At 36.0% G+C, this 17,692-nt stretch overlaps 2 protein-coding genes across 11 annotated transcripts in view; one reads left to right on the top strand and one right to left on the bottom strand.

Annotated features, from left to right (window-relative positions):
- The first annotated feature begins 1,799 nt into the window (after window positions 1-1,799).
- On the top strand, window positions 1,800-6,351 carry DNAJC19 (DnaJ heat shock protein family (Hsp40) member C19). The gene is made up of 6 exons (XM_037525163.2): window positions 1,800-1,950; window positions 2,650-2,701; window positions 2,773-2,846; window positions 3,762-3,841; window positions 4,669-4,739; window positions 6,199-6,351. Exons 1-6 carry the CDS (start codon window positions 1,948-1,950, stop codon window positions 6,267-6,269), a joined length of 351 nt encoding a protein of 116 aa, XP_037381060.1. The 5' UTR covers window positions 1,800-1,947; the 3' UTR covers window positions 6,270-6,351.
- A 7,306-nt stretch (window positions 6,352-13,657) lies between these two features.
- FXR1 (FMR1 autosomal homolog 1) overlaps window positions 13,658-17,692 on the bottom strand; it is a 65,050-nt gene continuing 61,015 nt past the window's right edge. For 7 of the 10 annotated variants that reach the window (XM_037525156.2, XM_037525160.2, XM_037525161.2 and 4 more), the window contains 2 exons: window positions 15,458-15,549; window positions 13,658-14,710 (listed from right to left, as the gene is read on the bottom strand). In XM_037525156.2, the coding sequence (XP_037381053.1) occupies window positions 14,540-14,710; window positions 15,458-15,549 (263 nt within the window). In that variant the 3' untranslated portion in view covers window positions 13,658-14,539. The remainder of the gene's footprint in view (window positions 14,711-15,457; window positions 15,550-17,692) is intronic. The other 3 variants (XM_037525162.1, XM_054700397.1, XM_054700396.1) reach the window with 2 other exon arrangements.

The following is a 17,692-nucleotide window of genomic DNA, read 5'->3' as shown; positions in this document are numbered from 1 at the left end:
TTACACACAGAGGAGCAAGGCAATGTGAAGATCAAATAGATACAGATTTCAAGATACTGACCTTCCTCGAAGACTGAAGTTTTATAGTCATAATTTAAGGAACGCTGGCACTCTAAAAGCTAAAAAAAAAAAAAAAAAACAAGCAAACAAACAAACAAAATAAACAAAAAAGCAATAAATGATTTTTAGGCAGTTGATGGACATTTTAAATGTTCTTAAAGGTACTTTCTAGGCTTTTAGTTGGTAGTTATCAAGATTAGTTTTAGTTATCAAGTTTTAGTAATTTAGTTATTTAGTTTTAGTTATCAAGATTTCTGCAACACACCAATTTACACACTGACTTTTCATAATTATGGCCACACACTGAGTGATAATTAAGTGCACAACACACCACATAATCTCTACTCTCACCAAAATTCAGGTAGGTGGTCATCATTACCCTTGCTTTATGAATGAGAAATCTGAGAGTTAGAAATCGTCCAAAGGAACACAACTATTAAGTGCAAGAGCTAGATTGTATATCTTGTTTAATTTTTCTCTAAAAACAGAGCTATGCCACTTCAACTTCAAATGTCCAGATGTTTTGCCCATGCCTGGTTTCCTAAAGCTGGGCTTCTTTTTGGTAGCCTATCTCTCAATTAAGCTGCATGATATAGTTTGTACATACCAAAAATACACATAAGGTTTTTCAGGCAACAATGACTTGTTTCTGATCAATTTAGACCCACGCTCTTATGCCTCACTTGATTATTTCTTCTGTAGTTACTGGGTAATATTTTTCAACCAAGTCAAATATTTTTAGAATATTTTCACCCTATAAATTGTTTCTCCTATTGAAAGTTAAAAGATTGGCAAAGAGGACTTTGTTCATTTAATGGAAATATCTTAGTGCTGGATTATTTAACAAGTTACAGTACAAAACTCAGGAACAGCAGAATGTTTGGAGATCCAAGCGCAGTCTTTTTGAAGATGAGGAAAACAAAGCCAACAAAAGAAATATCTAACACTTTTTAAGTTCTAAATGGACAGTAACTCCAACCTACTTTGATCATCCAAACATTGCATTGTAAAACTTCCATTGCTTTCTCCATTATTTTTCTCTTCTCAAGCATTTGTGTAGGAATATATGAAACTGATGCCTTTTAATGGCAAAACCAAACCTGCTTCTCATTTTGAGGTGCGGTATAGAATTTTTAAAAAGCATTTTCAGTTCTGATTCCAGTATCAGGAATGTTGTGTCTTTGAAGATGTGCTCCCGGTCTACAAAACTCCACTGCAGTCACACGAAGTCCTATAAAGTCACTTCCTTAAATAGAATTATTTGAAATAAAACACTGCTTCCGAACCACCCATAAACCACAACACAGTTTGTTCGCATGGTTTCTGGTACAGCTTCTCGTTTGCTACACTGGCTTACTAGTTTACTGGGCTCCGTGGTGGGACTATTAGGCATATTTGAGGATACTCGTTCTCCTCGACACTTAAAAAGGAAACAAAAGGGAAATGGAGGTACTTATAGAAAGAGAAAGAAAAACGTTGTAAGGATCGAGCGTTTGCTGAAGCCTTTCCATCCCAACAGCCTTCCCGGTTGGAACTTCCAAACACCGTGGGTCGCGGCGCAAAGGGCGAAAGCGAGGGCAGCCCCTCCTTCGAGCCCAAAAAGGAGGTAACCCGCCCACACCCCCGGCCAATCCAGAGTGCTGTTGTCCACCCGCCGCTGCTGGAGCGACCTTTCCCTCCCCTTCTGGTTCCCGCTTTTACGACAGTTTCCGTCTTCCGGCCCGCTTTGCGGCCGCACTGCCGTACCTCCCGCAGCGCCTGCACCCGGGCTTTGCCGGCCAGCGGTGGCCGCACGGGGGACTGGCGGGGACGTGGGGCTGGTGGCCGCGGCCTCTGGTCTGGGATGAGCCGCGCTCTCGGTGGAGGCAGGAGAGCTGAGCCGGAGCCATGGTGAGTGCCGCCGTGCTGCCTCCTGGCCCGATTCGGGCACAGGCGTCGTCTGGGAGAGCGCGGAGGAGACGCGCGGAGGATGGCTCCCCAGAGCGGCTCTAGACGGGGGCGTGCGGGGCCCCCTGGTTACAGCCGCCGGGCCGGAGCGGGGGGCTCGCTGCTCTCGGGTCAGCGCTTCACACACGGCGCGCCTAAGGGACTCCGCGCCCTGGTGTACCGATCTCGGGCTGTGGGCGCTAGGCGCTGCTCCCCCAAAACTCTTACAAGGTTGGAGGTTGTCAGAGGCTCGGAAATGAGTGGAAACGTAACTTGATTATATTTGCCCTCAGCTTAACAAGTATTCACAGCACTTTCTCCACTTTGCTCTATCTGTACCGGTGGCTGTTGCTAGCAGTGATTGTCTCCTGTAATCATGAGGGACAAAACCCGAAGGTGAAAGGTTTTCAAAGGGAGAGACATCTGTCTTTTCCACAACTCATAAAAATAGCAAGCAAGTCGACAAGCATTTTTCTTCCATAGTGAAAATCACATTACCTTGACAATGCATTGGCTGTTACCAAAGATGCTATGATTTTGAAAGGATCACCCAAGAAGTTGTTCTGTTGAAATAAACTTTGTAATGAGTTGGTATGCAAGAATGTGTGCATCACAGGGACGAATAGGGACTACTTAAGTATTTACTCTGCTTTCCCTTACCAGGCCAGTACCATGGTAGCGGTTGGACTGACCATTGCTGCTGCAGGATTTGCAGGTTTGTTTATGCCTTTGGGGTGGAAGTAGGAGAGATTGGGGATTTGTTTATTGTGTTGCTTTTGTTTTTAGGCCGCTATGTTTTGCAAGCCATGAAGCATATGGAGCCTCAAGTAAAACAAGTTTTTCAAAGCCTACCAAAATCTGTAAGATTTACATTTTTTTCTAATTCTTTGCTACTTGTGTATGAAGCCTAGAGCCACACTTGAGGGTAAATTTCCAAACATACATAAAGTTCTAAGTGATTGCTTTGATCCCCCCCTCTTTGCTTCACACAGGATTTAGAAATTCTGAGCTTTGTGATGGCACTGCTAAAAAATCAAATGTATTTGAAAAAGAATTAGGGTAGAGATGTTAACAATGCCATATAAAATTAATCACTTTATTGTTCATGTTCTATTAACTTTGGCATCACCGTCAACATTCTTGACCTCCTTCATCTGCCCTGCATGGCAAGTATAGAGGGATTAGGGATCTAAAGTGATCCATTCTTACTGTGTAGCTCTGGCACTCCATACTTGGGTAGTACTGCAGTTGACTGGGCTATAGAGTATGGTGATTACAGTTCAGAAAGAATTTGACTGGGAAGACTATTGAGTGTTCACTTTTTATTGTGATTGAATGTGATGGAATAGGATGATGGCTTTACTTACATGATTTGTGACAGAAAGTGAGAAGACTCTATAGCCTGAGTTTGTCAGTACTTATCAGTCTTAGAAGTTTTACTAGTTGCCTTGAACCATTTGTTTTGAAAGATTTCTAAATCCTCTTCTTGGGGAACATCTTGTTCAAAAATATATTCATGTTTTGAGGTAAATTTTTATCTAGACCATGGTTAACTTGGAATAACATTCCCTTCACTCTTAGAAGTGGCTTTGAGGCACTGTTCTCTTATGTTTTCAACGCTGCCTGGGAATAAGTGATCAGTATAATGATCAGTAAAGTATTTATCACTACTTATAAAGCTAAAATTCCCTGGGAATTACCCTTAAAGTTCTCTGGAAAGTCTGTTTTTCTACTGGTTCTATGAATGTTAATATTTTAAAGCAACTTTTTTTCAGGCTTTCAGTGGTGGCTATTACAGAGGTGGATTTGAACCAAAAATGACAAAACGGGAAGCAGCATTAATATTAGGTGTAAGGTAAGATAACTTATAATTTCATTTTTCTACAACTGGAAACCTATGAGTGAATATATTAAAGGCCTTCTCTCCTTTGTTAGGTGATAGTTATTGTATTATCGTTTTTAAGGTCTTAACACTCCCACAGGAGTCCAATGAGAAGGCACACTGGCACATAGCCACTTTTTAACTCATTGAGAGATTTTAGATAATTACATAATTACAGTCCTCAATGACATTCTCTAAAATATATCACTTTTTGTGGTAAAATGCTGCATTTAAAATACCTAAACATGCCATCCTTTCCAAGACTATTATCGTGATTATCATCGTTTAACTCTATTTTTATTGAGCAATTTCATTCCCTGATTCAGAGTATCATCTTATGTTAAGGAAAAGATTCCTAAAAAGCTTTTCATACTGTTGTTTCATGTTATAATAGTTTCACAATCTTTTTTTTAAAGATTTATATATATATATATATATATATATATATATATATATATATATATAAGCACTGGGTACAGTCAGAAGCGTGGGAGGGTGAGAGAATTCACCAGAACCAGAGCGGGGAGCAGAGCAGGCAGAAGGACTGAAGTACACTGCTGAGGGGAGCAGCAGGCCGCAGGAGAGGTCTGCACGCCATGTGGCACCCTTCTCCGGTGGCCGGGAAGCAGCCAGGGATCAAACTGGCGCTGCAGAGGCTGCGGGCAGCTTCGCAACCCAGCGCTCAACCGCTGTGCCATCGGGGAGGCCCAGTTTCACAATATCTTTAACTGGCCTTTTTGTAGTTATTTTATGTGATCCACAAGAAGTCTGAAGTAAGTACCATTTCCTTTTTAAATTAGCCCTACTGCCAATAAAGGAAAAATAAGAGATGCTCATCGACGAATTATGCTTTTAAATCATCCAGACAAGGGTAAGTAGTTATTACACTCTTGTTATACATGTTGTTGGAATGACTAGCTGCTATGAATGGATGATTTTATGTCATCTTAGTTACAGAGAAAATGCCTCAATCTGTAGTGAGCACTGGAGACTCAATCAATTTGTTTTTGGTGTCTTAAAAGTACAAATTCTTTGTGAAAACATTTTTACAGTAATAATTGGATCTAGTTACTGTGATTAAAAAATTGTGTTACTTAGTTATGTTTACAGATTAGTTATGTTTACAGATTACTTAGTTTACAGATTACTTAGTTATGTTTACAGATTAGTTATGTTTACAGATCTGCAATTGGATTAAAATGTGATTCTAATAGTGTTAATACTGCTACTACGATGTTTTTGGGTTTTTTTTTGGGGGGGGGTCTACATTTGGGTCTACATATTTTTTCATCTTTATGGGAAACTTTTTTTTTTCCTTTTTATTGAACTAACTTTAGTTTTCAACACTGCATAGGCTTCAGGTGTACAATTTCTCTTCAGCAACTCTGTGTCATACTATGCCCACCACCAATAAGTCAGTCCCTTCTTACCTGGTCTGCATTCTTAAATGAGGTGATAAATTTCAAGAAAGTAAAAATGTAATTCTTCCCTGTCCATTTAGACATTTGAACTAGAGGTTACCTAGTTAGAAACTACAGAATCTATTTAAGAGTTTGAGACATATCTAAGGCTTAGCTGTGTTAAAAGCAAGTAATTCCTTGGTGTACCAACATATAAAATCACAGAATTCATGTTCCAGTGCTCAAATCCTTATACTTTCATAGAAGACTCTCATTAAGAAAGGCTTTGAGTTGTTACAGGGATGTGACTGTTCACTATCTAATTTCATAGCCTCTTTTCTGATTCAGCAGGTCCAGCTTGGTTTCCACAAATTTGTATTTCTACCAACCTGCCTATTAATGCTGATGCTTAATGTACCGAGGACCATACTTTAAGAATCACTGTCCCAGCACATTAGTAGGAAATAAGCTATAGATGACATTATGAAGAAATAGTAACAGGAAAAAACTTAAGGACAGAAATAAGCATCCAAAATGAAGTAGGGCCTTTCCAACAAAAGCAGCCTCTGAGAACACAATGGTTTTAAATTAACACAGTGAAAACCTGGTGTTCACTAATGGCTTGTACTCATCATGAATAGTTAACTTATGCTGTTTCAGTCATTTTAAGCCCCCCTCCTTTTTTGAATCAGTTTATGCTTTTTAAGAATGTGCCATTTTTTATGGAAATCCCCCTCATGAATCACCTCAGTTCCCATTGGTCACATCTATATTACCATGTATTTGGGTGATCCAGTTGTATGTAGTGTTAGTCATTTTTTTAAAAAGTCAAAATAACATTTCTACTAATTTTCACCTTTCAGATAAGCAGAGATTTGTGAATAAATCATAAATTGAGAATCCATAACTATTGCTTTTTTCTTTCTATAGGAGGATCTCCTTATATAGCAGCCAAAATCAATGAAGCTAAAGATTTACTAGAAGGTCAAGCCAAAAAATGAAGTAAATGTTACAATGAATTTTAAGTTCTTAGCTGTTTATGTATAAATACCAACTTTTTAATAAAATGCTTCAAAGCTATAAATCTTAAAAATGATTTAGCATAAACTAAAAGCCTTTGGATAAGATTTTTTTGTTTAAATTGAGCCCCATATGAGGGCTTTAGATCATTGTAAGTAACTGATGCAAATATAAATCAGGCTATTTGTAAATCATAAAATTTGGACATTAATACTCAGTTATGGATAAACAAATGCAATTTGAGTAACAATACTGTTCATTACTCATTAAATTTTGTACCTACTTGAAGGCACAGTGAACATAAAATTTCTGTTTTCAGTAAGTTCCCCAGTCTTAATGGGAGACCAATAAACTGGCAATGAAAGTACCATGTGGAAAACATGACTTAATTCATATAGGAAAAGTTATTAAAGGTACACAGAAACTAAGCCAGTTGCTTGACACCTTAAATTTAGATCTAGACACAAATTTGGCCTAAGAAAGTATTTAGGTATATAATACCACTGTCAAAATTCACATTTCATGCATTAAAAACTTGATAACTGACATATATAAATTAATTTGCTATTAATCTAACAAAATATTTAAGGATCTCAATCAGAGGACTTGTTTTAAATATTCTGTGATAACCAATATTTAGTCTGATGTAGTTGAGGTATATCATATTTCCTTTTCTAAAATACAATAAAGTCCAATTGTTGATTTAGCCTAAGCAGTCAGGTTTCTTGTGTAGGATAAATCTTTTCAGTTACTTCCAGGGGCAATGAGGCATGAAAGTACAGCTGATTTTTATTAGAAGTTACATTCTGTAAAGTTGTACTAAACCACTGTCCTAAGGAAAATAAACATTCCTGTGAGCCTCATCAAAATAGTTTTTGTCAACCAATCAATATATAACCTTGTTTTGTTTTTCCATTTAAAGACACATTTCGTCTCAATTCATTAACACTGAACTCACAGCCAGCAACACTAAGTCATGCCAACACATCACAGCCTTGGGTTCAGGAGCATCAGGCAGCAATTAACTGAATTTGTAAGCCATTTTAAACAAATTATCCAAGAAACAACAAAAATGTGAAAATGTTGATACTACACTTATCACAAAAAGGACACTTGTTTATGGTATGAAAGATCAAACAAGGCAGAGCAACACTTTGGGCACATCCATGAATGATCAGAAAAACACAAGGACTGATGTTGCATTTAGAAATGTTAGCCAGTAGGTGAAATCCCAAGTAAGGAATCTGCTGGTAATGAGGATCAACTGTATTCTGGCTTACTTTTATTTTAGCGTTTTCAGAAATCAAAACAAAGTTTCTACAAACAAAACTTAAGGGGAAGATAGTGTTAAAACACAAAAGCAAAATATACCTGAAATCATTAACTCTAAAGAGGAAAACTTAAATGTTGTCAATGTAAATTGTTTTAATGCAAACAGCATACTGTGTGGAAAGCACTTTAAAATACTAAGCAGCATGGCAAAAGTAGTTTTCTTTCACAGTAATCATTTTTATTTCCTGTAATCCTTTTTTGAAGTAAAAGAAACCCCTAATGCATTGTCTATTAGGCAAATTTATATTTTTTGTAGAAAGTCATCTATATGAGGGCTTTAGATCACTGTGGGTAGACCCAACTATGATCTTTAAAGGGTCTTCATCTTTCTTTTTTAAAATATTTATTTATGCATACAAGAACTGGGGTACAGGCCAGAAGTGTGGTGGGGGTAAGAGGATTCACCAGAGTGGGGAACAGAACAGGCATATTGAAATACACTGAGGGGAGCAGCTGCGCCATGTGGGTAGCTCCCTGGCTGGGGATCAAACTCGTGCTGCAATGGTGGTGGATAGCTTCATAGGCTGCGTCTTAACCCCTTGCGCCACCAGGGAGGCCCAAGGGTCTTCATCTTTTAATATTTATTTTATTACCAAATACTGTGTTAATGTTGACATTTATTGACTTACCATGAGGTAGCATTTTCCCTGTATACCAGTAGACTAGTTACCATTTTTAAGTACATTTTACAGGTAAAGCTTAGGTTAAGTAACACACAAAGCAACGTAGTGGAAGGCTGATCTTCCTCAAACCTAGTTTGATAACCCAGGGATGTTGGTACTGAGTTCGAGTCTGTACTTTTTACACATCTAGCTTGGACCCTTTTTATCAGTGGGTGCTTAAATTTTTTTAAAAGGAAAGAAACTATGGTTGAACACACCACGAGAAAAGAGGATGTGCGGGTTTCAAATCAAAATTAACAGCCAGCTTTGAGCAAACCATCTGTGTGTTTAGGGTTCTCCTGCTTCATCTGTTAAGAGGGAAAAGAATGGCCAATTTGAAAATTGTGAAGATTTCTCCAAATTTTATGGATAAAGAAACAAAGCCAAAGGGGTTTCCAAGCTTGCACAGGGGAGTGAAACTGTCTTGGGTGTCATGTCTACCACTAGGTTCATTTGTGGTTTGTCAGAACAAGTCCTCAACATATAATTTGGGGAAATTCCTAACATTAGGTCTGGCATACCAGAGACGTCTGTTGCTACATAGGCAGCCTCCCCTTTTGACTTCACTGGCAGATCTGGGTTGGTATTAATGGATAAATTCTCCACTGTTTTTTATAAAAACTGCTTTACTAGGCATGAAAATAGGCAGTAGTAAGTGGTTCCAGAAGGTATCAAATTCTCTTTGCATAAACTTCAAATTATGGCAATTACTATGGAAGCTTTTAAAAGAAATCTAGTTATGCAGATCAGTATCTTGACCTAAAACCATTCCAACTTAAAAAAGAGAAAACTCTTGTATGAATATAAGTCCATACCTATGTAATTTCTGGACATTCTGTAAGTCTGGTTATATGGCTTTTTATGCTATTCCTTATTTGCTTTGTTCTAAATCACAACGGTAAATAGTAGGAGGCAGCAAAACCACTGGAAAATAACAAGCTTATTTTAAGTTACAGGAAAAAAAAAAAAAGCTGAAGTTACTATTGAACTATGGCCATACTGAAATGCTATACTGCATTCAGCATACTGAAAATTTATGCTCTACCTTAAAAACCTTACATCAGAAATAAGTTTTCAGGGCCTTCTTGGTGGCACAGGGGTTAAAGACACAGCGCTATCAAGCTATCACCCCTGCAATGTGAGTTCGAGCCCCTGCCAAGGAGATAACTGGCAGACCTCTTCTGTCTCACCCACTGCTCCCCTCAGCAGTATATTTCAGTCAACATGCCTGTTCTGCTCCCCACTCTGGTCTCTGGCGAATCCTCTCAATCCCCACACCACTGATCTACACCCCAGTTCTTATATACATAAACAATTTTTTTTTTTAAATTAAGGTTTCAAAAAATTCACTTAAGGGGAATGCTTCAATGAAATAGTCAACTTACTTTGTAAGCTTCAATACCTTACACTAGAATACTGAGTTGTTTCACTGAGAAGTTATATGACATCTTTCTACTGGTTATTACCTAGAGTTTGTTCTGCATTCAGAAGTGTGCAGAAGGGTCACATGTTATTAAGCTTAAGTTATCCCCTAAACATGTTAATTCCAATGGAAAATTAGAAATTAATTCATAATCTTCAAATAAGAGAAAAGCCCTATAAGCTTGGTGTAAAGTAACAAACACTACTTAAAAATGCTAGAGTTAGCTTTTGGTTGAAGGGTCCTGGGCTGAGAGTAACCTAGAGCTTGAGTACCCAAAAACTTGAATGACTTAAGCTCTGCATTTTGTTGCTGGCAACTGTTCTTCCCAATGCTGTGTAACTACTTAGAGACACATACTGCCTTAGCCTATATTCTTTATTAGGAAGAGCTTCTATTCAATGTTACCTATTCCTAACCCAATGACAAGGGAGTCTAGTGTTAAGGTTTAATCTGGAACATGTTTAACACTGTTTCCTTAGTATTGTTTCAGTTAATAGAATTTCATATGTATTGTGTACAAATTTCTTTACAACCAGAAAACAGCAAATTGAAAAATGAGTTTGAGGAATAAGCTCCAGACAACAATTAAGTATAAACTGGTTCATCTTGGGAAATCTAGGGAAAATTTTATAATGAAAATGGCCTATAAATCAGAAAATCAGTAGGTACGTTACAATCCACTAATAGGGTATAAAACATTCAGAATATATCCCTGTAATTTCACCCCAAAAAATAACACACGCATCACTGAGACAATTTTAAGAAACTATTAAACAGTATGCTTAACAGTGGGGCTTTTAAAACTTGAAGTGAAAAATAATCTTGCCTTTGTTTTGTGTATTAGATTACATAAAGCCAAGTTAGAAATGGCTGGGATTAATTCAGCCTGATTCTTGAAAGTACTTAAAAATAGTTGTTACCCAGGGTCCCACATATAACTATTCTCAATACTGGAATCCTTTCGAGATCAACTAGTCTAGTCCTTTCTAGTTGGATGGAATTTAAAAAAAAGATAGCACACCTCCCAATTCTGTTCTACCAACATCGTCTTTTCAAATTAACAAAGGAAGAAAAAGGCCAATAAACAGATGGAAACACTTTTACAATGCTGCAACACTTTCTCCAGGGGCATTTTTACACATCTTACTTCAGTACTTAAAAATGTAAAGAATACAGATGAACCTAAATCTAAAGTGAAACATTGATAAACCCATTTCAAAAAGAGAATATATTTCCTTATAAACTATATGCATCTCCAAATCAACATAAGGGGTTTGGGAACATTGGATTTTTGCTGGATTAAAGGATTATACTTGAAAATGTATTATTAGCTTGATCAACAGGAAAATGCCACTTTTGTGGGTCAAAAATGGGCTACTATTGGTAGTTTCCAACGATTCAGCATCATTTATTTTTCAACCAGTGGTTGAGTGAGTTTTGGATTTACCACCAGTTGCCAAAAGTTTAGCAACAGTAGACTGTAATTACTGCATTATTACAAGTTTCCAAAACAAAACCCAAGTACTCTGTTTTATCATGAGTTATAAATGACTGCTATCCATTTAACCATACATCCTAATAAGGTGTTGGCAAATTCACTTGAGAATATAGGGGATTGAAACCCCTAACAGCAATGGTAGAAAGATTGAATGAGACTTTACAATACACTACTTTTTTGCCTTTTGCCAAACCCAAAGATCTAATTCAAATCCAAGTAGGAACCAAGTGTAAATTACACTTTTGTCATGTTGAATAACCAGCAATCATCCAACATACAACTTACATTAGAGCAAGTTTTCTATTCATCTAAGTTCATAATAGGCACAGCCCTAAGTATCCTAATAGCTGCAGTTCAACCTCAAAGTGTAAATCTGAGGACACACATGCTACTATTTTCCAGTATAACTGCAACATTCAGTTAACATACTAACTGCAGAAACCCTAACACTAGTCTTATAGCAGCAACAGCTACAAAAATACCTTTAGCATACAGGTGATGAGAACCAGAGGCACAAAAATGGCTGGCAATAAAGGGGATCCAAACTATAAAGCTACTAGCTGTGTTTGCCTTGTTATCACTAAGTGCTCAGTTTCCCTGTTCCTTGATTCTTTTGCTTGCATCTGCACACCTACCTATAAAACAATGTTATTTAAATAACCTCACTCAGCCCTGAGCAATGTCTGTTTACATGAGTTCACCAGTAGGATATGCTGCTTAATTCCACATATTTTAAATTACCTTTTCTGTTTACCACTACTATAATTTTACCAATGGTGACTAACCTAATAATACACATAAACTTTGGGAGTAAAGTTTTATTGAAAGCTTAAAAGTATTGATCCCAAACTCAAAGACATTAAGCCTCTCAAGGTTTCAGGAATACCATTTTTGCCCGTTTGTAATCTCAGCTCCTACACTTCATGATTTAGTTCATTTCACATATAAGTGCTGAAACAGAATTTGAGTTGCATAAGACCTTTAGATTTTTATTATTTGCTTCATTGTTTTTCTTTCATATATACTGGCAAACTAACCCACAGCAACACCTTGTCTTACTGATGTAGTGGCCAAAAAGATATGCACCCCTCTTAAAATAAGTTTGGAAGACTATCTGAATCAATGGTGGTAGTTAACCTTTGGGGAGTAGGCTTTTCACTTCTGAATCTCAGCACGTGCTATTTACCTCCCCAAAGCGAGCCTATCTAAATGAAATCACATGAAGTTTAGTCATTTGCACATAATGAAATCTTAGTATTTCCTACAGTGTGGTAACTAGTTTTAAAGAACTGCTGCTGCTATATTCACTTGAGTTCTTCCCTTTCCATTCCCACTGAAATAATCTTTATGGAAGAGGGATTTTAGTCAATATATTCTACATGTGGATTAAGTTTTTTCTTTATACCATTTTTACCATTAGGGAAAATGATGAAAATTCGTGCACCTTATAGCTAATCTATAATCCAATTATTGAAGAAAACTAAATTAAAAAGTCAACAATTATACTTGCTTCTGGGAGGGATGCATGGTAAGATTTTTAAAATTAAGGGCATCAACTTCTTGGTAATGTTATTCAAAATCAAAGGATGGCACTAGTCGCATCATACCTTAAAAATTCTCAGTTTTCAGAATTTTAGCAAAAAGTTTTTAATACCATCACATCTTAACCTCAACTATAAAATTGAGGGCCAGGTTTATATGTTCACTGACCTGGCAAACACTACATTTCTAAACACCCTGAAATTTCTTTCACTCATTGTCAACTAAAATCATTCAACATCTTTATGCACATAACAAATTAGCACAAATTATGCACATAAAAAACTTCAGATGCCAAATGACAAAAAGTGGTCATTATTGCTCAGTGGTCCACATAATACTGTGGGGTAAAACCCTCCCATAAATCCACAATTACTTGATATTTTATAATTTGTTTCATAAAATTGTGTGCCATTGTTTTTTTAAATAAAACATTGTGACATACTTCATCTTGCTAAAGTCATCTGTCAAAAAATATACTGAAAACTTTTATTTTCAATCATTATTAACATGAGAGCCTCCAAAATTATTTCCTTGAGAAAAAAAGCTAACTGGTGGCCTAATCCTTATTTAAAAATTGCTCATCATAATTTGCAAAACCTCAAAGGCAAAAGTCATTCTGGGTTAAAAACTGCAGTGCCTTCTAAAAGTTGCTTTTTATTGGAATTTTATGTACAAATACTTTCCTAACTACAAATGACTAATCAATTCGCAAGCCCTAATCTAAAATTCTAAGTGCTGGGATTTCAGAGGATCATTATAAAATGATTAACTGACCAACTCAAGTTTTAATACTATTTGTGAGCAAGTATAGATGCTTTTATAAAAAGCAGTCAGGATACTATTCTACATCTATAAGTAGCTCCAACTACTTTGTAACAATTGGTATAAAAAGTAGAAAGTTAAAAATCAGCAAATGGAAGATCAAAGTTTATTTACTACCTGCATACAAAAACATATTGCACATCAAACAACCAAAATCCAAAAAAAAAAAGGAAAAAAAAGAAAAAGAAAAAAAGGAAAAAGAAAAAAGATACCCTACTGAAGACTAACATGTAGATTATACAGAATTAAACCTTCTGGAAATTGATCTTTTCAGTAGTTTAGGTTATGCCTGGACATGACTAATTCAGCTTAGTGTTTTAACTAAAGCTATGTTTGATTTTTAAATACTGTACACTTTAATAAATAAACCAAACAAAGCCTCAATGTAGAACAGTCACTGCCAATATCACCCAGTGTCCCTGCAGATGAGTTTAACAAATGTATTCCAGTGGTCTGCAGATCTCCCTCTACATACAGCATTTAAAAAGAGACACATTAAGACAGACCAGTTTCCAGACTAAACTAATGAAATTACAATTCAGTGCAAAATATTTTAGACTGCATTTCATTCTAGTTTTCCTCAGGTGAAGAAGTGGTTGCATATTATTAAAAATGTAACAAAAGCAGCTAATGCTTTCATAAAGAATATTAGGGATCCCACACCCCTCCCACCTCCCCCCATCTCTGCCATATTTTGAAAACAAAATAACATTTCCTATAGCCAGCAACTTTTTTTAATGTTACATATACTATTCTCAAGGCACATCTGATGATATATTTTATAACACAGTAGGTGTCAAAGTATGTTTAACATATGATTTCTTCAGGATCCCTCCCCTTTCTGAATTCCAAATGGAGGAACTGAAAGTGCGATGTAAAGACTGGCGATCCATATTCTATCTTTGGCAAGCTTGTACAAGCACTATTGTAAAATGTAATGTAAAAGAACTGTAAACTAGGAACTTCTTCAGTTTATGAAACACCATTCAGGACTGCTGCTTCTTGAGTGTTTTCTTCTTTTAAGGTATTAATCTTTTCTTCTCCTGGAGTACGCTGTAGCTTAGAAATTTCATCGCCAGAAGCACTAGTTGGGCCATTTATTGCCTTTTCTGAAGGACCATGCTCTTCAATCACATCTTTTGCCTGCCAAAGGGAGACAACTTTTTCAACTTCTTTATAAATGAAATCTATAGCTGAGGAGGAAAATAACTACATAAACATTAATTAGCTAATAAGTCTTAGTTTCACATACCACAATGGCTCAAAGAATTAAAACATTAATAAAATTCAAAGCAAATACCAATATATTCACACCTCTCTGAATCTTTCAACTCTTTATCTCCAGTACCTAACAGTACCTAAACCACAGGAAGAATCTGGACTTGTTTACTGAAATTGTACCTAATTTTAAACACTGGAGTACACACCATGTAAAAGAACATAAACAGTTAATACTCTATGTAGAGCAAATAAACCACCTGTTTTACTCACCTTTTATTCTGAAGCTTGCATTCACATTATCAAGTCCCTTAAAGCATTTAAAAGAACTGAATCTTAAAAGTCTATATCCATCACTGAGAAAAGGTACAGAGCCTATTGCTCCACAAATTAAGCAAGTCTCTATGCCCAGTATCCGTAGGCAGAACGATTTTTTCCAATTGCTATTTCAAGTTCTAACTGAAAAGAATTTCAGACTCAAGCATGCATATGTTCAGTTACTTGGGGCCATGAACAAAATCAAGAGTAGTCGTTTTTAAAATTGTCTAGCTTGGGAAACAAGTGATCAGACAGTAAGTTAAAAAGTAAAAATAAAGCTAAATCATACCCCAAAAAGAAAAGAAAAAAATATATAACCAAAACAATAGAACCTACAGGTTAAATTCTCCTTACCATTTCTTTCTTGTTTTTAGCCAAAGTTTCCCTTGGGAGGTTTCTTTGTCTGCTCTGAGACTCAGCTCTAGAAATATAATCTGCAACTGTGACTGTTGAAGATGAGAAAAAAATTACAGGTGTTGAAAAAAAATCTCTAAAGATTATTTATGGATAAAGAATATTTTTAATTTTTTATTAAACTAGTGGTGGGTTACCCAATTTCAAAATTTTCTTAAGCTGGGTACCACCTCCAACCAAAAACAAAGCTTGAAAAATTGGCCTGTGATTTAATGTTGACAACAGCAAATTTTTAAGCTGGACATTGAGGAGCCCTAGATTAAAGTCCTCTTTCACAAGAATCCAGCCATCTGCTTCTGGTTGAGTCTGTGGTTGTGGGTTGATGTAGAAATCCACAATCCAAGAATAGAAAAAGCAGCATTCTAAGCCCAGAGAGTGTTTGCAATTATAAGTGGGGAAAAAATGGGATAAAATTGGTGTAACTCATATTGTGGTATACTTCAACTTGAAAATTTACATCAAAGATGTAAGAGATTCACTCAAACATACATTAGTTGTTTTATTTTTAAATAAAACACAAAATACCCATTTGTGCTATTTTATGGTTCCTTTTTTAACATTTCACACTAGAAACTCTTCTGAGTGACCTCAAGTAAAAGAACTATGAGCTCATTCAAAATCAAAGCCCATCACCCAACTAAATATGGACAGTGATTGTGGTGTGAAAATGGTCACCATGAATTCAAAAACCACTCCTACTCACTTTGCCAGTATGCAAGGGACTGGTGTATGTGTGTGTGCACGCACACATGAATATCCACGTGTGCACAAGGAAGCAGGTGGATGGTAATAGTGATTCAAGAAAAAGATTATCCCAAGCTAACACCCTATGGTGCCAATCCAAATACAACAAATGACCTTTGGGTCTACTGACTGGACCTCAGTTTTTTATCTCTATCCTTTCTCTTCAAAGAATTGAAATTTAGAATTCACTGACTAAAAGAAGTATCAAAATAATTACCTTTCTGTCAAAGAATCATTTTATCAGAAACTAAAAAATCTTGCCAGATTATGTGTAATATAGCCTATTTTGAATTATAGAGCAAGGTCATATGTAAAAAATGAAAACTGAAGTAAACTTTACATTATTTATTTAAAGTTTACTAGGTATGAGAATTGGTCCATCAAGTTCAAATTATATGAAAACACTTAAATCATTTTTATAATAAAAAGCTAGTTACAATTCATTTTTTCTTAATCATGAGTTAACATGTTACCATTTATAAGATCCAAGATCTTAAAATTGGTCTTTTAAAATCTCAAGGAAACAACTTTTTCAGAATACAAACCACTTATTAGAAACACCACTAAATAAAGATGTTTTGCGTGTAAAACTGCCTCTTCCAATTTATATGAAACTTAGGGTGCTTATTTTGGAGAATTTTAAAATTATTTAAATTCATTGTAAATGAATTTATGAATACATTAACAGTTTCTAAAACTGAAATATTATCACAATCTACTTCATTATTATCTCCACATACATGGGGACAAAACCATTCTAGGAATGATTCCAGTTTGGGGAACACTGAATTCACTGCAATGAATTCATTGTTGCCAAAGATCAGCCCTCAGTGACACACCTGGAAGAATTCTGCTGCTTGGAAACCCTGCAGCACAGACAGACACACTGATAAATTTGAATACCGAAGAGTGTCGAAACAATTCTAGGAAGCCTTCATCCATTATGCATAGACAAACTGATAATGAAATGGTTATCAAGTAAATTAAGAGGCACTTATTACCTGAAAGGTAAAAATCATACCAGTGCCCAAAAAGGAAGGTAAAAGCAAAAATAATCTCAATTGATTCAAGTAAAAATCGGTGAATAGTCAGTGCTTATAATACAAATCAATTAGAAATTTAATAGCGAATAAAAAATACTTGCAATATCTATGGGAAAAGACAAAACAATTTGTGTGGCATTGTTTGGACTCTAGAATTTCTTCTAAGGGATATAAGCTAATAAATTGGACACCAGTGTATTGCTTCATTCTATAAATATTGGGCTGTAGGAAAAATCATGACGCAATTTTGCTTGAAAAACAGAAAAATAAATCATGACTTTTCTGACAACCCGCTAGTTATAAATATTCACTGTTTAATCTACACTAAAAGTAGTAACAAGGAATTCTGAGCAGATGAAAACAAGAGTGTGTATCTTAAATATATAAA

This window comes from Talpa occidentalis, unplaced genomic scaffold (genome assembly GCF_014898055.3).
Source record: "Talpa occidentalis isolate TD23 unplaced genomic scaffold, MPIMG_talOcc4v2.1 talOcc4.4, whole genome shotgun sequence".
Lineage (NCBI taxonomy): Eukaryota > Metazoa > Chordata > Mammalia > Eulipotyphla > Talpidae > Talpa > Talpa occidentalis.
The sequence above is the reverse complement of the archived record's forward strand: the minus strand, read 5'-3'. Positions and strand labels throughout refer to the sequence as shown.

What these genes read in the sequence shown, in the direction of transcription:
- DNAJC19 (XM_037525163.2), top strand. An exon ending in TGCTGCTGCAGGATTTGCAG is followed by an intron (nt 2,702 to 2,772) that starts GTTTGTTTATGC and finishes TTTTGTTTTTAG; the next exon opens with GCCGCTATGTTTTGCAAGCC. An exon ending in GCATTAATATTAGGTGTAAG is followed by an intron (nt 3,842 to 4,668) that starts GTAAGATAACTT and finishes TTTTTAAATTAG; the next exon opens with CCCTACTGCCAATAAAGGAA.